The 20685-nt window shown below is 39.6% G+C and overlaps 4 protein-coding genes across 7 annotated transcripts; 2 read left to right on the forward strand and 2 right to left on the reverse strand.

Moving 5' to 3' along the window:
• Positions 1–231: 231 nt before the first annotated feature.
• Positions 232–5005, reverse strand: bscl2 (BSCL2 lipid droplet biogenesis associated, seipin). 2 transcript variants are annotated; one of them, XM_076979348.1, is made up of 10 exons: positions 4695–5005; positions 4202–4283; positions 3865–4008; positions 3011–3145; positions 2689–2786; positions 2308–2449; positions 2120–2201; positions 1868–1948; positions 1684–1746; positions 232–1575 (listed from the first exon to the last, which is right to left on the reverse strand). In XM_076979348.1, exons 1-10 carry the CDS (start codon positions 5003–5005, stop codon positions 1376–1378), a joined length of 1338 nt encoding a protein of 445 aa, XP_076835463.1. In that variant the 3' UTR covers positions 232–1375. The 2 variants fall into 2 exon arrangements, with proteins under 2 accessions (XP_076835463.1, XP_076835464.1); XM_076979349.1 differs by having other exon boundaries at positions 4202–4278; positions 4695–4827.
• Positions 5006–6803: 1798 nt separating this feature from the next.
• gng3 (guanine nucleotide binding protein (G protein), gamma 3) lies at positions 6804–10886 on the forward strand. Its single transcript, XM_076979353.1, has 3 exons — positions 6804–7035; positions 8189–8288; positions 8785–10886. Exons 2-3 carry the CDS (start codon positions 8190–8192, stop codon positions 8911–8913), a joined length of 228 nt encoding a protein of 75 aa, XP_076835468.1. The 5' UTR covers positions 6804–7035; position 8189; the 3' UTR covers positions 8914–10886.
• Positions 10212–12277, reverse strand: banf1 (barrier to autointegration nuclear assembly factor 1). Of its 3 annotated transcripts, none has more exons than XM_076979350.1 (3): positions 12119–12277; positions 11185–11353; positions 10212–11076 (listed from the first exon to the last, which is right to left on the reverse strand). In XM_076979350.1, exons 2-3 carry the CDS (start codon positions 11308–11310, stop codon positions 10930–10932), a joined length of 273 nt encoding a protein of 90 aa, XP_076835465.1. In that variant the 5' UTR covers positions 11311–11353; positions 12119–12277; the 3' UTR covers positions 10212–10929. The 3 variants fall into 3 exon arrangements, with proteins under 3 accessions (XP_076835465.1, XP_076835466.1, XP_076835467.1); XM_076979351.1 differs by having other exon boundaries at positions 12096–12203; XM_076979352.1 differs by lacking the exon at positions 12119–12277 and adding an exon at positions 11640–11775.
• Positions 12278–16380: 4103 nt separating this feature from the next.
• Positions 16381–20343, forward strand: slc3a2b (solute carrier family 3 member 2b). Its single transcript, XM_076980060.1, has 9 exons — positions 16381–16533; positions 17129–17364; positions 17451–17641; positions 17978–18151; positions 18440–18528; positions 18625–18764; positions 19041–19350; positions 19452–19514; positions 19614–20343. The coding sequence occupies exons 2-9, from the start codon at positions 17147–17149 to the stop codon at positions 19950–19952; spliced, it is 1524 nt and encodes a 507-aa protein (XP_076836175.1). The 5' UTR covers positions 16381–16533; positions 17129–17146; the 3' UTR covers positions 19953–20343.
• Positions 20344–20685: the final 342 nt, after the last annotated feature.

A 20685-nucleotide genomic window follows, 5' to 3' on the forward strand; every position in this document is an offset into this window, starting at 1 on the left:
TCTGAACACAGTAAGACGGAGGCGTTTGGAGGATGGCTTGGTGTCAAGAAGGGCAGCAAAGAAGCCACGTGTTGAAAAACATCAAAGCCTCACATTCTGCAGGAAGTGTAGGGGGATTTGGATTGCAGAGGACTGAGGAAGAACTATATTTTACATGTTTGATGGAACATAGGGGTTATGTAAGGAAGCTGGTTTATCATTGAACACTTCACATGTGCGGCAATCTTACATAGCTGTTGAGGTTTATTAAATAAATAACAAATGTAAACACAATCGCATACATACATTAACACTTCAGTCCACTTCCAACATAAAATATGCCATGATACATTATATACATTATCCAACATAAGACTTTACATAAAGTATTAAACATTTAATTGCAGATAAAGGATAAATAAATATTTTAAAATCAGAAACAAAGAATGCAAATCTTTGGAACGTTCAGTAACATCATGGTAGGTTTTCTTATACATAAGTGCATAAACAACATTTTTTATAGCGTATTAATTAGCTGTTGTAATGTAATACATAACTCTGTGTGTACAGACAATACCAAGATATTTTTTTCTAAACAAATTTGTCTACTTGTTGAAGTCTCCCATTTCCTCACTCAAATAGGTACTCAACAGAACTGATCTGAAATCAGTCTGCATTCTCACTGCAAACCCAAACACCTCTAGGTCTCTAACACTTTTGCTTAATAGCACCGTTGAACCTGATTGGTTTTCCATATGTTGTAGGAGATTCATATTAGCAGTTAACCTACATGTAACTTAATGAGTGCATACGTTAAATGAAAACAAACATCAAGTATCATTCATCCTATGTAACAGATTGTAATTCTCCCATCCTGGCCTGCATGAAGAGCAGAGTTCACTAATGCAAGGTGTCCTCAAAATAAACAATAAAAATGGATCCCTACTCATTTAAATGTCTTTGTGTGGAATGAAATAACTCCTTGTGCATTCTAGCCTTTATTAAGTGGAATGCTTTGGTTAGCATGAACTGATGTGGCCTAATTAGCACTACACAGTGTGCACATGGAGAGTGGGGAAGATGAATGAACTCTAGCTGTGTGGTAGCACAACTAACTCATAAGCACAGTGACGTTCAGAAGGGCTGTCAGTGAACGGATGCACCAACAGTGTGGTGGAGTGGAGGATACACCAAGATGGAGTCAGCTCGGGAGCATATATTGGTAAAAACCAACAGCGTCTATTGTATATGTGGTTGTCAGCTACTGATTCCTACCTGGAACGATGCAAGGCACACTAATGTAACTAAATTATTTAGTTTGTGTGCTTTTGTGTGCGTGTGTGTGTGTGTGTGTGTGTGTGTATGTGTGTGTGTATGCGCACGCAAATATGCAGGCTCATAGGCGTAGCCAGGGCCCATGTCTTTGTCGGAGGCTGTTGTCTAAAGGCTGGGGCTGGGATGCACCCTCATCCTGGACGGCTCCCTTCAGCTCTGCTGCCCCCTCCTGGCGGTCAGGGTCCTCTTCAGTCACACCAGTCTCTGCTATGTGCGGCGCCTCCACAAAGACAGGGTCCTCGTCTGTGCCTTCAAGAGCGGCTGCAGGAACACAGCATGCATGGACTTAAAAACCCTCCCCAGTTCAGGCTGTAGTTTTGTAAGTACCACAGACATCGACCTCTGAATGCATGAGACTTTCTGTCTTACTCTCATTATCCTGCACGTGTTCGGCCGCCAAAGCAACTACATTGCTGTAAACGTCTAGTTGACCTGCAGAAAAGAAATATGAGCCTATTGAACCCCAATTTACTCAAGCACGCACTCATCAAACAGACATTTTTGAAACTCTTGTTCATTAAGCTCATTTTCATACACGCGTGTTCTCACTCACGTCTGTGCGAGCGAACTGCGGTCTTCTCGGGGTCCTCCGCTAGTCCTGCGACGTCTTCTTTCTCCCTCTCGTACTTCATGACTGGGACACAAGGTTACGTCAATGTGCAACAACACAGCTGATGCAATGAAAATGCTGTTCATTCATTTCAAAGTTTTTCCGTGTTGTGTACCTGCTGAGGTACTTAAGACACATGGGTTTAGTTGATTAGTGTAAAGACAGGAGTGTGTGAGGTATTGGGGGGGCTCATACTGGGGGTGCTGGCTGACGTGTGTATGCGCCTTCGGGCCTCGTCTCTTCTCTGCTGAAGACGTGTCGCATCTCCCATCATCACCTGCATGTGCACACACCCCACATTAACCACATTAAATCCCTGCTGAGGCATTCAGACCTATGGATTCAGTTGATTCTTTGACTCTAGCAGGATGCTGGCAGCTAACCTGGACTCGGACCTGCTCTGGGGGCCACAGGCCCCCCCACATGAACTGCAGGTAACTGAATAGCACAATAACACCGAGGAATGTGAAGTTACTGGCAACTCCTATGACTGCTGACGTCAGAGGGAAGTTGTACAAGAGGTATCTGTGAAGAGAGGAAACAGCTCAGCTCTACTAGATATAGTCATACACACCTACATATGAATGTAGAATGAGAATGTTCTCCTTATATAATTTCAGTATATTATCAGACTTAAGTGTTGCTAAAAGGGAATAGAATGCGAACTGGTATACTTCCATTACAAAAACACCATGACAGTGTAAAGACAATTTTCTCTTGCAAGCATGATAAAAGGCTGATTGGGGAAAGGCTGTGTTACATGCCTGATACCAATGAAATAGGCATGGATCCTAAGCTGGGCTGAGTAGATCTGCACCTGTCGAGACTGGATTTCTATCACCGCTCCAATGGTTGGCTGGTACTGTGAGACGGAAACCAGGAAAAACTTAAAATGAAGTAAAGCATTTCCTGTATCACTACCACTAAAGCACTGAACGAAAGTGTTAAGCAAATGCAGCTGGAAAATGTATCAGGAATCAGTAATGCTAACATACAGTTCACACGACCCCCATTCTACATACATTTTATCATTTGCTAAAATTCATGCCAAGTAAGATGGAGTGTTTCAATCTCTGCTGTACTCACAGAGTCAGATCTGTAGTCTGAATAAAGCTCCACGTCTACGAGCTGCTTCTGCTCCGCCAGCCCAGTGAGCAGCAGTGGGGAGAACACCAGGGTGTTGAGGGTCTGCAGGAGGCTGGAGCGATAGTGCAGCATGGCCTGATGGGACACGACAGAGCTGCTTTCACAAGGCATTCTGGGAACACTGTCTGAGGCTGTGTTCGAAATAGCCTACTACATACTACTGGCGTACTGCTTGCGCCCCAAATCAGTATCCAGTATGCAGTATGCAAATAAAACATCCCCGGATGGCGTACTACTTCCGCAAAATATTCCAGTACGCGAACAGAGCTATCTTCGTGGTGTACTGCATCTCATCATGCAACTGTACGTTCACGTGACCCCGTAGTATGCTTTGCTTTTGTCGCATACTGAAAAATGTACTGCATACTACTACGAGGCCCAGTATGCAGTATCCAGTATATATTGAGTGCAGTATGCAGTATCCAGTATGTAGTAGGCTATTTTGAACACAGTCTGAGTCTACCATGGCAGCGGGAAGGAAAGGCAGTTACACATGCTGAGACAGGAGTGGTTTGAAGTTAATGCTTGGTAAGATACATACAAGAATGTGGAGGCTATTGGGATTATAGACTCATGCAGTCTATACAGTATTATGTGTGGTGCTGCATCTAAACTGATTACAATACTTCTAACATTTAACCTGGGATTATTAGAGTTTTTGAGAACGCCCAGGGCACCCTCTAGTGGGCTTTTATTGTAACATCAGGTAACAAATGTTTTTTTCTATCTTAACTCAAGTACAGGTCAGCTGATTCCAAGCTGATCTGAAGGAAAAAGTCTTGAGTGTTACTCACAGAGCGAGACACAGTGGACACAGTTATGCCATTCTTGGTGTAGCAAGACATTTTGACCATAAACATGCCGAGCTGCTCATTAACCGGAGATTCCGGCATCTCCAATTCAAGAGATACCCGGTAAGGCTGACCATACATCATCACCTGCAAGACAGAGAATTGTTAGGATCTCTTGCTATTATACAATTTGATTAATCATTTCATTAATCATTTGATTAATTCAAAAATAAACTTTTTTTATTTTTGCAATGTAGCTTTTAAATATTTTGGCACATTTGAGATCACATTTGAATTGATAAAAGTTTTTTTTTTTTTAAAGACAGAGTGAGGATCTCACCTGCTCTTTACCATTCTTTAGGAGAGAGATGTTGGCAATGGGGAATGAACAGAGAACCGAGTTGGCCGATTCACAGTCTGTACTGAAACAGTAAAGCAATAAGTCCAGTTATTGACAGTAATTATGCTGTATCCATACAAGGCAATTTAAGAAAGACAAATGGTAACCCTCATATTCAGGTTTGCAAAACACTAAATTAAGAGGTTGCCAGCAGCTGTGCTCTTCAAATTCACCAACATTCACAGGCATATAGAAGTTCATAAACCTGAGATGGCCTGTTTACATTTGCAATGGACCAATGTTATTATGACGTTTTTGCAAATATATAAATTACTCTTACATGAAAAGTAAGGCATTGGGAGGGTGATTTTTGAGAACCAATAATGTCTTCACAAAACCAAACCACTGATTGCAGCTTTAAATGTCCAGCATCACACACTCAGTGTTCACACATCACAGCAACATGGCTAACATACAAAACACATGCCTGTACCTGTAGTAGTAGTTGACTGGCGTGGAGAAGCTAACAGTGGGCATGTAGGAATAGTAGAAACTACCATAGAGGAAGATGGAGACCCAGAGGAGCAGCACCAGCACACAGCACAGAATGGCAGCCCGCAGTAGCGTTCTGCGAGCCCGCAGCAGGGTCACAGCTGCTACGTCCTGGAGCCAGAGCAGAATGGGTCCCATCACCGAGCCCATTTGCTCCAGACCACAGCCGTCCCGCCCCGGTTTAGGTCCAACGCTCCCCTTACTCCGTCTGTTCTCCAGTCCTGCCACAGTGCGATTCCTCTCAGTATTCATACAAATCTACTCAAACGCTCCTTTGCCAGAGTTTGGAAGATATTTAGGATCTTTATTTATATACTATATATATATATTATTTATATATGATATAGCAATCCTTTTCGGTGACATTTATATCTCTAGATGGTGCAGGTACTCCATTATCTCAGACTGTGGTCATTATCCTCAGAAACCTAAAAAGGTTTAAATAGAAAAAAAAAGAAAGAACAGAACATGCAAAACAAACAAAAAACATTAAAGCATAAGCTTACATAAAACATGGCATAAAACAAACCTGCCACATCTTGATATGCGATGACAATGATCCACTGACGTTTCAAGTAACTACAAAACTAATGTGTGTTTCTGTAGTGTTACAGATAAGACAGCAAAATATACATCTCAAAGCATAGAACTTCAGGACTGCAGTGATAGCGTGAACCATCTTTACAAGAGTTCCTTTGGTAAGGTTAATACTGTGATCTCATTTCCACAGTTTAGTCACAAATCATGTAAACAACCAAAGTAGTTATCAAGCTGGAGATAACTAACTCAGGCTAACTTACTAATGCGGGTAGTCGCACAGCCAACATGGCGTGACAGTGACAAATGACAGCATCTTTCATTTTATGTCTGTGTTCATAATATCATCATCATTTTAATGTGATATTGTGAAGCACCATCTGGGTGTAACATTTTGGTTCGCACATGTGACGGGACATGGTTAATAACTGTGAACCCTTAATTAGAACTGAAACATTGGCAACAATCACACAGCTAGCTAACGTCATCTGTGAAGCTACATAGCTAGCTAGCATCCCAAGACGAGAGGTGCCGCTGTATCGTTAACTTGTGTCCTTAGGAATAATCATTATTGTAATTCTTACTATTACTATGTGAATATACATTCATACTCACCTTCAAGGGAAAAATATTTAGGAAGGAAGAAAATAATTGTCTTAATTAACTTAGCTAGCCAACTCTTCCTTACAGAACCCAGAAGCAGAACTCCAAATACGGCAAGTGTGGAGGGACATAGCTACTTCTTGCGAATCGCATTCTGTATGGCGATGAAAAACCCCAGTATAAAATATTTGTTCTCCTTCTCTCTCTCTCTCTCTCTCTCTCTCTCTCTCTCTCTCTCTCTCTCTCTCTCTCTCTCTCAATAAACTGTACTATTTTTATGAAATGCCGGTCGTATTTTTTGAGATACGTTTATTTTGTAAATAAACTGTTTTTGCTAAATGTAAAATGTTTACGCTAAGTTTACGCTATTATTTCCAGTGATCTAGTATTCACAATATGTCATTCTATGTCATCCTAGACCGTGTCAACGTTTACAAATCAGATAACGTTCGCAGTGACCGTTCTCATGAATGTAACATGAGAACAAGTGGATGGGTGGGGCAGGAGCCAGGGAGATATATTAATTTAATGCAGACAAAGTAATGTGACTGTGTGGAGAACCCTATAAGATCTTAACCTGGTGGGAGAGACCATTGAAACAAAATGGTGCCACATTTTACACAAAGAGGCTGAGACTGCAGCAGTTCCCATGGTAACAGAGCAAGAAGAGGGAAGATTTACTGATGTAAGTGAAAAAACCAAACATATGAGTACCAAACACATATTGCTGCTAAATGCATGGAATCGACCAAAAGTATCCCATACCTACACCAAATCATGATTTGTTCTCTCTTCCATGTCATATATTTCCTCTTCACATGTAACCTCCCCCTCATCCCACCTAACTAGTGCAGAAATGGTATGGACCAGCCCAGAATAAATCAATTCCAGTGGAGCCCCCTGCCCTTGCTTGGCACATTCCACTCTGCAGAGGGGAGTTTTGTGCATGTATCAGGAGACTGGTGCTCATTGTAGCAGAATTGCAGTGCAGTCGACTGTACAGAACAGGGTAGCATCCATACTGTCTATGAGGGTGGGGTCCGGCTGCACTGAGAGCCAAAAACACAGACAGACAGAGGGAGTGAAAGGAATAAGCAGAGAAGAGGAGGGAGAGCTAACGCCAGAAGAGGAATACAACAAGGGTAAGAGAGAGGGAGAAGGGAGATGGGGAAGCACAAGGCCCAGAATGGACAAAATGGACTTACACATCTCTTCATGGCTTTTTGCCTCTCCCTCTTTATTCATCCTCATTCGTTTTCTTTTTTAAATAATATTATAAGGCGATAATTGAGAAGAGATCACTGTATGTATGTATGTATCTATGTATGTATTTATATATGTATATATATATATATATATATATATATATATATATATATGTGTGTGTGTGTGTGTGTGTGTGTGTGTGTGTGTGTGTGTGTGTGTGTGTATATATAAAATGATGTATTAACAACAAATTACTGATAATGTGTAGCCATGATTGCTATCCATGCATTTGGCCCAGTTTCTCTTGATGTTTCTGTGATGTGAGTACATACTATATGGATTTTTGTAATACTGTAGAGTCTGTACATTAATGCTCATAAAATTAAGAAATAATCTCAACAGTGTATGAAAAAGATGCTGTTTACCATGCCATGACAGATTTGTCTGGTATCAGAGTCTATGTGAAAGGGAACTCAGCATGGTCCCCAAGCACAAGTGCATTCCAGATTTAAATTAATACTAATCTGTTATCCAAGCAAGGTGGATAACTATTAAGATTCCAAATTCCTGGACGAGCCACATAAATTCCATTTCATGGTTGCTTAAGATTATATACTATGAAAGCATCATAAGTGAAAGTAGCAAGTTAAATTAAACAGTACTTGCAAGGAATCCAGTTGATCTGCAGTATGACAAGAAGATCTACTGAAATCAGACTGCTACTTATCACTGTGTCTTAGATTTACTAAGATTTTCTAAGATACTAAGATACTAGATTTACTTACTTTTAAGAAGTAAAAGATGCCAGTGGAGGAGTGTCTCCTACAAGAAGGGGAAGAAGGCAATAGTTGGTAGGGGAAAGGAAATGGTTTTTAGAATTCTGGCCTTCCACAACAGATGTTCTGTAAACCAGAGCTGTCACTGATAATTAATAACACTTCTAACAATTAGCAAAGCATATGGGAATCACAAAATCTCAGTGGGATTTATGATGTACATGTACTGATGCAGTGTGTAGTTTTTATTGCCAGTTATTGTGTTATTGTTGCCAGTGTATGCATGGTGTGTATTTGTGTGTGTGCATTGCAGGATGAAAGGAGACACCCCTGTGAACAGCACCATGAGTGTCGGTCAGGCAAGAAAGCTGGTGGAACAGTTGAAGATTGAAGCCAGTTTTTGTCGGATCAAGGTGAGAGAAAGGATTTTTTGAAAAAGTAAAATGAAAAAATGGGACGAAATAGACTGGGTGCAAATGTCATCTTGTATACTTCTCTTTTTAAATCATTTTTCCCTCTTGACTCAAATACTAATTTGATATCAGATGTGCTCACCGATTTGGAATCAGGCTAATTGGCATGGCCTAATTCTGCTAGCCCCCTGGCAGTAGATGTCCCATAATCATTTAGGCATTCAAAGTGTAAGCATTCAAGTACACATGAAACAGTATAAATGACTCATATTTGAAACAAAATCACACATAATAATGCAAGAACATACCTAATTACAGTCATTGCAAAAACAGAAATGCGAGTTGAAGTTTCCTACAATGGGCCTCACCATTAGGATTACTTAATAGAGCAACATGATTGACATGGGTATCATATTTCAACTAACCTCCTGTTATTGTGAGGTGATATTTAGAATTGAATCAAACGCATTGAATGGCTTCATTCCCACACCCTCAGGTATCCAAGGCAGCAGCAGACTTAATGGCTTACTGTGATGCCCATGCCTGTGAAGACCCTCTCATCACCCCTGTGCCCACCTCAGAGAACCCCTTCAGGGAGAAAAAGTTCTTCTGTGCCCTCCTCTGAGCAGGACAGAAAGAATGAAATTCGGCATCGTTTAGATGATTCTGATTTGTGTACGTGCTTCACACATATACACACATTAATCAACACATACTATTGCAACATGTGAGAGTTCTAAAATTTCTGGTTCCAAAAATTGTGGTTCCAGAATTCACCTTTTGAGTGGCCAAGGCTAAATATCCATAACCTTGTTCATGTGAGGACATTTTGTGCTATTTTTGTGTTCTATGAGACACTATGTCTCTGGTAAGGGGGTACGAATTAGAAAGTAACAAAGCAGTTATCAAATTATATATATGGTTAACACACACAGACACATACACACATATGCAAGCACATAATTTTTCTATTCAATGAAAATAGGCATGGGGTTGTTTTCATTATTTTAACTTTTATTACACCTTTAAGTAACATCCTTTGCTTTATAGATTTTGTTCCTCACATTATATAATTGTGATTTTTAAATTCTGTATATTTTGGGTTTTTTAGGCCTCTTTTAAAGTGGCTCTGTATGCTTGTAAATTTTGGCAAAGGATAGTTTTTTGGACATATTAGCCAAGTGGGATGCACAGACCTACACATGAGAACACTTCAAAACATAACAAAAACAAACAAATGAGTTTTAAATAATGGAACCATTGGCTATGAACAATGCAACATGCTGTTTGGATTTCAATTCTCAGTTCAGTATCAGAATTCCCATACACTCACCTGAGTGTATCTGATGAGTTACCCAAGAGTTAATCTGTTAAAGAGCCCAATTGACAAGGAACTGTAATCATTAAATCTCAATGTGGTCCAGTCTGGGTTTACAAAAATACTACACAGAATCAAATAAAAATGAGTTAGCAAGACTGTCAGTTTGGGCCCTTGTCTTTTTGATGTCATTATGTAGGTTATGACTCCCACATTTGCAAACATGTCATACTTAATATCAAGCAAATCCTAGTAGAAATGAGTTTTAAAGCTACACAATTACACAACCATTTCCTTTAATGACCGACACGAGAACCTTTTTTCATTTATAGTATACCCAATACAGGCTAAGTGGATGCCAAATTTGTTATACTTAAGCAGTTGAGATTTTTTTTTTGAGTTGAGCTTATTTAAAAGAAGAGAAAAAAACATATGCACCGAAATATTTCACTGCATTGTTTTAGCTTTCAAACAACTTTAAGGTTTTCAACCATCTTCTTAGGGGTAGAACATTGGATAAACATTACACTAGAGTAAACAGCATTACATTTAGTTATTGTCTGAGAACAGGAACAAACAGGTGGACAGAAGAACACATCTCTCCATCATCATGTAGCCTACCATTTAATGTGCCTAATCAAGTTCTTTATTAAGGCATTTTTGATTTACTGAAAAGCACAAGGTCATAAAACATAATGGAACCTTTCAGATCATCATTTTAACCATATTTTCTAACAATCAAGTGAACATTTAAAACACACCAATTACTTAAACAGCAGTTTAGCCACTTCAATTAAAAGCTTTGAATACCACTGCTAACATACATGGATTTGAACAGACAAAGTATCTATGTTGTCAGTATTTGCTCATAAAATTCTGCAACTAAACCTCAAAAGAACATCAGGAAGGAGGTTTTTAACAAATCCATACAAGGACAGCAAGTTTTCTAGATGTCAAAGATCAAAACGAACATCTATAGTCCTTGAGTAGCATTTGATAAATGGATTTGGCTTCATACATCATCAACTATAAAACAAGTATTTAAAAAGTTGGCCTGTTGCTTTACTCAGAAAATCTGCTTTGTTTCTATACTTCCATAATGTCAAGTGAGGTCAAGAAACAAATGTCACAAAAGGGCTAGTATTCTCTTCATATCTCAGTGTGAAACAGCGACCAGAGTCCTAATGTGCTGCTGGATGCATGTAGCTTTGAATGGACACACGAGAAGACTTTGTGATGTGTAAATTAAAGGAAAAAGAAAACCAAACGACATCAACCTACTGTGTTTAAAAAAAAAAAAAAAAAAGACAACCAAATAGCTTTTTACAGGAAAGAGTCACACCATTCTCGCAGGCAGCCATAGCAGTCGCCTTGCTGTTTTGAATTTGCTCCACACGTGTCCTTTAACCAGTCCCGAAACAGCTCCTCATCCTTCTTCAACACTAGCAACTGCCCAAGAACAACATATGCCTGTGGGAAGAATGCAAAGTGAAATCAACTGTAATACTTCTCACTTTCTTACATTTAAGTGTAATTCTTTCTAGTGACCCAACTGTGATGAATTCAAACGTGTCTCACTTTGTCAAAGCCCTTTTCCTCCAGTCTCTTTCCAAGAACTTCACCAATTCCAGCAAGCGCCATCACCGACTTCTCACCCATGGGCTCTGCTACAAAATCCTTGTGTTTCTGTGATGTTGACGACATTGTCGGTTTTCTGTGACGGGCAACAGTTCTTCAAGAGTTGGCACTGAAAAGAGAATTTGTAGTAGATGAAATGCACGAATTAGCTCCATCAAGTAGAGAAATAAATAGAGAAGCAGGACCCAAGTGTATAAAATTACATATACAAGGCCGTTTGTGTGGAAACATAAGAGTAATGGGGTAATGTTATTGTCTCCAGTTCATTCCCCTCAGAAGAATCCAGTACATATCTAACACACTCGCTATAATCACGGCTAGACTTTAGCAATCAAATCTTTCCACTCTGGCAATTATCAAGGCTGATGACTTGTAACAAAACCTAAACAACTTACTTTAGCTGATATAAAATATCTACTTAGGATACAACCAGCTAAACTGGATGTGTTAGCTAGCACGAAGAAATAAAAGCGAAACCGGAATATTTTTTTCCTTGGAGTAATAACGATGCGCAGCCAGGATTTATAATTTTTTAAAGACACATGTAGTTTTTACTTAAATTCCCTAACATTAGGGAAACAAAATCTTGTAACAAATATATTACTTGTTATATAACTAGGTATCTACTCTATTTGTGGTCACAGGATCCTAACGTCCGTCAGAGGCTTGGGTGGATCTCTGGACCCGGAGTAGCCAGCTAGCTATGCTCACACTTCATAAACCGACTAGCCACCTGGGCACGGTTGGCAGTTCACATTTAGTAGTTTATAAACTAATTAACTAAATACTTTTTTTCTAATAAAGTGCCGTTCGTGCACCATTCAGTGTTCGTAATAATACGACATACTGACCATTACATTTTAATGTTGGTTACCTTGGATAACGTCTAATGAAAAATTCCACCTATCGCCTTCCTCCTTCACTCTGCAGTGCGAATTAAAATGCGTTCAAACACAACTTCCTGATCCCGCCTTTGACATTTATTTCCGTTTCCTAACCGGAGGTTTGTGTGTGTGTGTGCGTGTGTGTGTGTGTGTGTGTGTTTGCGTGCGTGTGTGTGTGCTACAAGAGTGCCTTCTGGTGGATGGTGGTATGTAATGTGAAATTTCACTGACAGTCCACTACAGAAGAATAATGACGCGCGTCAGTATTGCATGATTAGAAAATGTTCTTAGCTGTCCTATTTGTTTGATAATTGGAGTGTTCTTTTATAAAGTTCTGTAAACGTTCATTGTGTCAAACATTTTAACAATTATTACCGTTAGAGGTGCTTCATCAGCAATGCAAACCAAGAGTTTCTTGAGAAGAACAGTTAAAGGACCTCTATCAGAAGCTTCCTTTTCCCTGGAAAGCTGGTGTACTACACTACACGTTTACTACATCTACTTAACTGCAGTGTACTGCAGTTGAAGGTGTAGAGGTTCTACAAATTGCAATATAGTAGGCTACACAAGGTTTTGGGAAAAACAGGAAATGTGAATGTGGAAAATGTGGAAAAATGAACTCCAAAAAATCCCAGGAATGACAAGTTCAGATTTGGTCCAGAAGAGTCCAATCCTTGGAATAGCAAAAATACTGTGCAACCTCAAATACCTCTGATAAAAAATATATGACCACCCACCGGAAGAGCAAGATATAAATCATTAATATTATTATGTTATAACGTCAACAAGTCAAGTAACAAACTAAGAATTAGTTCAAGAATCAAGGATATGGCTAATGTTAGAAGGACAAACCATTAACATTTTCAGAACGTTTCCTTTTAACTTCCAAACAACTTTAACATAATAACAGTTCTGAAAATGCTCCCTGTTGAAATGATTCATCTTACATGTCTTCAATAAACATGTAATCCTTTGGAGAGGGGGGTCATATGTAATGAAATGTATCGTTTCTTCATTGGTGACACTTGATTAATGTATCATAGTAGCTCTCTTCTTTCTTATCATCTCTATGGACACTTATTACTTACAATTTGAAAGAAAGAGAATCAGAAATAAAGTTCCTATAGAAACATATTATACAGTATTTGTGTTTTTTTATTCTACAGAAATTGTGGGAAATAGAAAATAGAAAAATTGTGGGAGAGAGACAGATTTGAAATGGTTACACACTTGACTTAATTTACATGTATTGTGAGAAGCAATATTTGATCTGAGCATCTGACCTAGGATCAGGGCTTAGTCTGAGACCCTGCTAATCATGAACTTAGCTATTTATACAGCAGTAACCTGACTTGGGTCACTTTTCAAGGCTCTGGCATGTTGTCAGGTGTAAATGAAGCACTACCACTAGCTTCCACTGAAATTCCAGTAAAACCAGTTCAGTTCTTTACATTCCGCTGTCAGGAATAATTTAGACAGGTTACTTTTACCAGTTTAACTTCCACTGCTCTGCCCAAATAACCAACGCTCTTTGGTGAGCTGCCAAGCTAACGATTGCAGAAAACAGAGTTGTCTCTGGGTAGTAGACCTAATCAGCTACCTGCAGATAGACTGAGCTGAGTAGACTAAGAAAATGTTTAATTAGGATGAGGTTCACAAGGCTATAGTGAAAACCAAAGCTCTCAGCAAACATAACACATAACAGCTGAGGGGTCCTGAAACTTGCTTTAGGCAAAATGTCAGAACCAAATAGGAATAAGGTAATTTTCAGTAATTCTCCACAATAAGTATTGTTAGGGTACTATCAGATCTCAGCTAAGGCCACTGAGGTGAACATTTTAGATATCGTTAGATCTGTTTTTGCCACAACAAAGTCACAATAAATTGCTGCAAGAGCTTTCCTTTAATCTTACATTTTAATGAAATGCAAGAGGACTTCTTGTAAAATAAAACATTCACTACAGCATTAATGAAAATGGATTATAATTTAAATGTGTTTTTTTTGTATTGTGATTTTCTGTATTTCTTATGTATATGGATCATAGAGTCATGAAGCTTACGTGATATTGGAAACTGAATGCTTCATAATTAGTCATATGCGTTAACATCAAGATAGCGTATTGTTTTTTTTTTTTACATTCACCACACATTGTCCCATACAACAGTTTCATAGAACAATTTTCTTCTGAAATGCTTTATCAGTCTGCTTTTCCTAAAGAATGGACTTTACCTTAGCTTCTCCCATGTACAGTGTTTTCCTATTATCAGAGATAATGGTCACTTATGCAGGAATGAAGCTTGCGCTGTGGAGACAGTTTCACGCCTATGTTGTGCGCAATTTGCGCGTGTTGCCCAGATAGAACGGGGTACACAATGCAGCTGCAGATTTATCTTGGCTAGTCAGCAGACTGACTGGAGTTCAATGAACAGGAATAGAAAAAGTCAATAGAAGTCAATCAAAGGCAATGCCGACGGACTGTGGAATGTGTGGGACATAATCAATGGCTTTCAAGCACAGAGCTCCACTGTCTTCCGTCCCAAGTTGTTTATTTTCCACACATTTCTCTATTGATTAAATAATCACTTCTTAGCCAGTGCTGAAATGGCAGTTGCTTCCGTAAGGTTATAAAAGCAAGCCTGCCGTGGCTTGTCTTAACTTTCCCACACTGGTTGTTCTGAGGATCCTGTTCCGAGCCACGTGTCTTTGAATCGTCACGTTGGGATACAATCTGATCTATTTACAAATGTAACAGCTTCTCATGCTCCCACCCTGAGGGAGGAGCAGACAACATGAACGCGCTTGACCCATTTTAAACAAAGGATGCACGAAAGTGCATTTCCCATCAGACCCGAAAAATATGGTATAAAATAATGACATGGCCCCTTAAACTTTCTAAATATACAACTTGTACGCTACAGACAAACACGTGTCAAAGCAGCCGACTTCCATGCCGAATCAAGTTACGTTTTCCTAGTATGGGAGCACGATTCTGGCAACTCTCACAAACAAGGTGATCTGTTATTCCACGTTAGTTCAGACCCTTTTCATTACGTTTATTCCAAACTGAAAAGCATGTTGTGCTTGGAGAATGATCAGATCATTTTCATTTAAACACCCATTGCTGTCAAATAGTTTTTGCTTGAAAAGTTGACATAGCCTTGCTGAAAAACAATGATCGTTTTACATTGAAATGTAAAATAGTTTATTTCACATTGTCAGTTTGCGATAAGATCGCAGTGAGACAAAAGTACTTCTGATTAAAGGCGTAATGGTAGGTCTATTTGCCGTCCCAGAACATTGTTATCTTTCATTCAGTGCTTGATATTTCGACAGTTTATGCGTTGCATTGACATTCATTGTTGATGTAACGTAAAACAACATAACTGGGTGAAAGGTCACTCCTGTGTTTGTCTGCCCTGCAGCTCAGTATCGCAAATCCATTCAATACTTACATAGTGAATGAAAAGTGAATCTTAAATCAAATCACTCCCAGTTTGATGAACTACTGTTTATCAATATTATTTTATCTCAACCACAAATAATGCTTATGTTCCAGGACATTAGAATAAGTAAAAAGAAATCAAAATTTAATTGATAGTGTAGTCAATAGACAGGGTAGCCTACTTTGAACAACATAACTGATCACACCTCACGTATCTATAGTTGTTTATCACAGTATCTCCTGGAAAGAAACACAATATCTCACATCCTGAACTTGTTTGGGGAGTTGGGAAGGAGGGGGCATTGCAGCACAAACTGGAAACATGACTTGGGGGAGTAGTCTAATAAGAGTCTTTTAAGGTGTACTTTTTGTTTGTTTCTTAAGTCACAAAACTGATTGCATTATCTAATAATTTACCCCCTCGCCTCCAGTTTAAAGGTTGAAAATATACTACTTATGCTATTAATGTTACTACTATAATCATTTTTAGCCGTAGTAATAGGCATTGTTGTCGGAAAATTTGTATTGCTATTATTTTCATTTCGAACTATTTACAGTGCGTAATGACACAATCATTATACACCGTTTACCATACAATTTTTAATTAAAGTTTAGTATATTTTATTATTTTTAACATTAATACTTTAATTCTTTAAATACAATCGGCCTTAGCGAATAAACGAGTTCACCGAGAAGCACCATTTATACATTGCGAAACAGAACTCGATTAAATATTTTATAATAACTTTTAAACGCTTAACCTCAACCAAAAGCTGCTATTTCAGAAGATGGATAGTAGATCTGATCCACCTTAAAAGCCGGTGGGTTGTGCCATGGTGCTGTATAAAGCTGGAGCATCACTCGTGTCAGAAGAAGGAGGCGCACACATACGAGAGGAACAGGGAACGTCTTGAGGAGCGAAACTCGCCTCCTAGTCTTCAGCACACCATTTAATATAAAAGGTAACAATCTTAATATTTTTGTAATACTGGAAAAAATGGCTTATCGTTTCAGAGTAGCTTAGCCTGTTTCCCCCCATGCTTGTGGTAGCATAGCTAGCTGTATTTTCATAAACCTGTTTAAATGTTGTTTGTCCGCATTGTTTGTTGGGCATATTGTTGGTTTAAAATGTTAAACAGTGCATTACTTGTTAATATGTCCAAGAAGATAGAAAATACTTTATTTTTTTCTGTACTACATGCGTGAAATGACATAATCCGGGACATTATGTGTGGTTTTAATTTCTTTTCGCGGCGTTTGTAAAATAATTCAACGATATCGGGTGAGTTTTACTTTAACGGGGCTACATTTCGCTAATGGGCGAACTACATGCTCACGACCACCCAGTCCGTTTACATTTAAGATGAATACTGAATTAAGTTATTTGATATTGCATGTCCCACTTCCCCACCGCTTCGCTCGGCATCACTGTGTGATTCAGCACACGCCACATGACCGTGTCGCTGATGCAACATCCAGCTTCGTTAACGCCGCCTTGGCTCCAGCAGCTTCCGCATGAGGAGCGTGGTTACTAATACATTGTGGCGCTCTCCGTAGGAAAGGAGAAGCTACAAAATGGCGAAAGACGCTGAAGTTGACATGAAAGATGTCGAGCTGAACGAGGTAGATCCAGAGAAGCAGCCGATGACGGTCGGAGAGACCGGCAATGGAGACGCCAGCTCGCCGGTTACGGAGAAAAACGGAATTGTCAAGGTGAAGATCCCTGATGAGAATGAAACCAAATTCACCGGTCTCTCCAAAGAGGAGCTCTTAAAAGTCGCTGGCACTCCAGGGTATGGCGAGTCATTACTTTGTTCGTTTTCTCTCAACCGTTGTTTTTTCAGTCTTAATGGAGTAATTTGTGTGATTCTCTTTCTAGATGGGTTAGAACCAGGTGGGTGCTGCTCATTCTGTTCTGGCTTGGCTGGGTTGGGATGCTTGCTGGCGCCATTGTCATCATTGTCCAGGCACCTCGCTGCAAAACGCTTCCTGAGATGAACTGGTGGAATAATGGACCCATGTATCAGATTGGAGCCATCAACTCATTCACAGAGACTCAGGGCCTTAAAGGTAGGGACACACATGAGGTGAAATGGAAATAAGACCTCTTGAAAGTGTGTGTAGATTAGTAGATGGGTGTGTGGTATTAGTTTCTGACATGGCTATCGTTCTCTTCACACTGCACTGGTATTCATACTGTTGAAACTCCCCAACAGCTTTCCTTTCAACCTCTATCATTAAAGATTCTCGACTCTAGGCTTAGACTAAATCTGGGTCTGGGGAAATGTTGAGTTAGGTTAATGAATATTCATGCTGGATGGTTCAAACTGTGTGCAATTATTCATAAGCAGCTTATTGTGGATGCTTTTGAAAATGAATTTCACTGACACGGCTGATATGTTTTAGGTTTGGAGGGAAAGATTAACGCTGTTTCGGATCTGAAGATGAAGGGCTTGGTGGTAGGTCCCATACACAAGTCCACTGCTGATAAGCCTGAACAGCTGGATATGGAGATGATCTCATCAGATGTTGGCAAACTGGAGGAGTTCAAGCAAATTCTTGATGCGGCACACAAGAAGAGTGAGTTTTACCTTGAGAAAATTCTTCACTACAGAGGTGCCCAAGTCCAGTCCCGGATATTTACTGCCCTGCAGATCTTGGTTCTAATCCTAATCCAGTACACGTGGCTCTAGTATTAAGATGCTGTTGAAGGATGTGATCAGGATCAGGAACTGGATCACGTGTCTGGAATTAGGATTGGGACTAAACTCCTGAGGGCAGATCACCAGGACTGGATTGGGTACTCCTGTTTTACTTCATAACATGACTGTTATTTTCTAAATATAAAGAACATTTGCCTTTTTTCAGGTGTCTCTGTGGTTTTGGATCTGACCCCTAACTATAAAGGATCACGGCCATTCTTTGGTGATGTCGGCACTGTGGCAGAGAAACTGAAGGTATCTTCAGTTCACGTGTTCTTCACATGTTCCTGTGAGTGTTTGGTTTTGGTGTTCCCTGGTCAATTGTTCATGGTAATTGCTTATTCATTCCAGAATGCCACTGCGTACTGGCTAACACAAGGTGTGGATGGAATCCTGCTGTATGGTGTTGAACATATTGCTGACAAATTGCCATCAAGTTGGAATGACATTAAAGACACAATCAGAAGTTACAATGAGGATGAAAAGAAAAAGTAAGCTCTAAACCCATGTTGTAATACCATGCATCCCCATGAATATTTTCAGTCCTTAATTACTGATCTATTAATGTGTGAAACTTATTTATCCTCACAATCTAAGGAGCTGTTTTGTAGAATGAGTGCTGATAAGAATTATATTTTGGCAATAGGTTGATTTAATCTGGTGGCATGTAAGACACATTAAGCTCAGAAGTCAGTGTTAGAAAGTGCTGAAGCTGTTTTATTTAGTGATATGATCCTAGAAACTGACCTTGATTCTTTTGGTTGAAGGGTCTTAATCGGAGTTACAGAGGAGACAACACCTGAGGCAGTGAGCGATCTACTGAACAGGACCGGAGTGGACCTGCTTCTTTCTGGAGTTCTGAGATCCAAGACTGGCACAAACCTCGCTGATGTTGTACAGAGCTTCAGTTCCACCCATACACAGACCCAGTTGGCCTGGAACATTGGTGACCGTGTTAAGGGGCACCTGTCCTCTTTAGTGGAATCAATGCACGTGAAGCTAAGCCAGCTGCTGCTTCTCACTCTGCCTGGAACTGCCGTGTTCAACTATGGAGATGAAATTGGACTGAGGGATGAGGTAAGAGGCCATACGTTCAATCTGCTGATCTGGAACGCTGGGTCAGTATTTAAAGGTGTGTACATGGCGAATAACACCTTTTTTTTCTTTTCATCCTAAAGGGTACGGTATTTCCAGAGATGGTGTGGCCTGTGTCAACAGAAGCTGTAAATGAGACTGAAAAGGTAGCAATTGTTCAACCTCTGCCTTCTATACAAAAAGAGAACTTTTTTTTATTACTTACCCAACACTGTCACCATCTACTCCTTTGTTCTCCTTTGCAGGAGATGATTAATCTGAGGTCCTTCTTCAAGACCGTGAGTGATCTTAAAACAAAGGAACGCTCCCTCCTGCATGGGGAATATTTTAATGTGTACAACTCCTCCACTGTGCTGGCCTACGTACGCATGTGGGACCAGAGCGAGCGTTTCTTAGTTGCTTTTAACTGGTCTCCAAGTGAATCAGGCCCACTGCAGCTGACTCACCATGAGCTTCCTAAAGAGGCTACCGTCGTGGTCAGCACTGATGAAGAAAGGTTTGCCTCGGGCAAATCTGTTAGTTTGTCCCAACTGGAGTTGGGGCCACATCTGGGTGTTATGCTTAAATTCCCTTACACTCCTTAAAGAGAGTCTAAGCTTGTTATTCTGGTTTTCATTGTTTTTTTTTTTTCTTGGCAAGACATTTTGGCATTCTGTGACTCTTTTTAACATTCACAGTTAGTGCACTGAAATATTCAGAACAGTTTTAATTAACATGTGACATTAGCATGTGTATGTATGTGTGCACAAACTAGAGTCCAAGTAATGTATGTTTTAATGTAGAGGCCAGAATGTTCATTAAAAAATAGTTTTACTGTCACTTGAAACACATTCCATAAGATTTCCATTTATAGATTCGGTAGTTGTAAAAGTCTTTGCTAAATGCTAAATGTTTCACTGCTTTGTGACATTAGTAAAGTGTGACTTACCAAATAAATCTTAAATAGCATGAAAAATAAATCTGGAATGGAATTCATGATTGCTGTCTGTACAATTTCTTTGGTCATTTCCTCTTGTATAAGGTATAACTGAAACATGCTCAAATCAAGATCTCTCTCTAAGAAAAATAGTATCTATTTTGGTGGGCCTGTGGGGGGGGTCTTTGGAGCAACAAATTGTCTATATCTCCTGTCTCCTGTCATATTTTAAGTACAAGCCAAGAAGAAGAGAAATTGCATTACAATATGCTCCCCATTATAATTGTCTATCTAAACGGTACATTAAAACTTCACCTGCTCTTGTGAGGCTAGAACCTGACACTGGTATGACACATTTCTAACTATCAGTTTGCTTTAAATTTTCTGGAACATGTCGTTTT

The sequence above is a fragment of the Brachyhypopomus gauderio genome, chromosome 18 (assembly GCF_052324685.1).
Source record: "Brachyhypopomus gauderio isolate BG-103 chromosome 18, BGAUD_0.2, whole genome shotgun sequence".
NCBI classification, from domain to species: Eukaryota; Metazoa; Chordata; class Actinopteri; order Gymnotiformes; family Hypopomidae; genus Brachyhypopomus; species Brachyhypopomus gauderio.

What these genes read in the sequence shown, in the direction of transcription:
- slc3a2b (XM_076980060.1), top strand. Translation starts at nt 17,147, where the DNA reads ATGGCGAAAGACGCTGAAGTTGACATGAAAGATGTCGAGCTGAACGAG. An exon ending in TGATGCGGCACACAAGAAGA is followed by an intron (nt 18,152 to 18,439) that starts GTGAGTTTTACC and finishes GCCTTTTTTCAG; the next exon opens with GTGTCTCTGTGGTTTTGGAT. An exon ending in AAATTGGACTGAGGGATGAG is followed by an intron (nt 19,351 to 19,451) that starts GTAAGAGGCCAT and finishes TTCATCCTAAAG; the next exon opens with GGTACGGTATTTCCAGAGAT.
- banf1 (XM_076979350.1), bottom strand. Translation starts at nt 11,310, where the DNA reads ATGTCGTCAACATCACAGAAACACAAGGATTTTGTAGCAGAGCCCATG. An exon ending in AGGAAAAGGGCTTTGACAAA is followed by an intron (nt 11,077 to 11,184) that starts GTGAGACACGTT and finishes TTCTTCCCACAG; the next exon opens with GCATATGTTGTTCTTGGGCA.
- gng3 (XM_076979353.1), top strand. Translation starts at nt 8,190, where the DNA reads ATGAAAGGAGACACCCCTGTGAACAGCACCATGAGTGTCGGTCAGGCA. An exon ending in CCAGTTTTTGTCGGATCAAG is followed by an intron (nt 8,289 to 8,784) that starts GTGAGAGAAAGG and finishes CCACACCCTCAG; the next exon opens with GTATCCAAGGCAGCAGCAGA.
- bscl2 (XM_076979348.1), bottom strand. Translation starts at nt 5,005, where the DNA reads ATGAATACTGAGAGGAATCGCACTGTGGCAGGACTGGAGAACAGACGG. An exon ending in CCAGTCAACTACTACTACAG is followed by an intron (nt 4,284 to 4,694) that starts GTACAGGCATGT and finishes TTACTGTTTCAG; the next exon opens with TACAGACTGTGAATCGGCCA. An exon ending in CACGTCAGCCAGCACCCCCA is followed by an intron (nt 1,949 to 2,119) that starts GTATGAGCCCCC and finishes CTTGTGTCCCAG; the next exon opens with TCATGAAGTACGAGAGGGAG.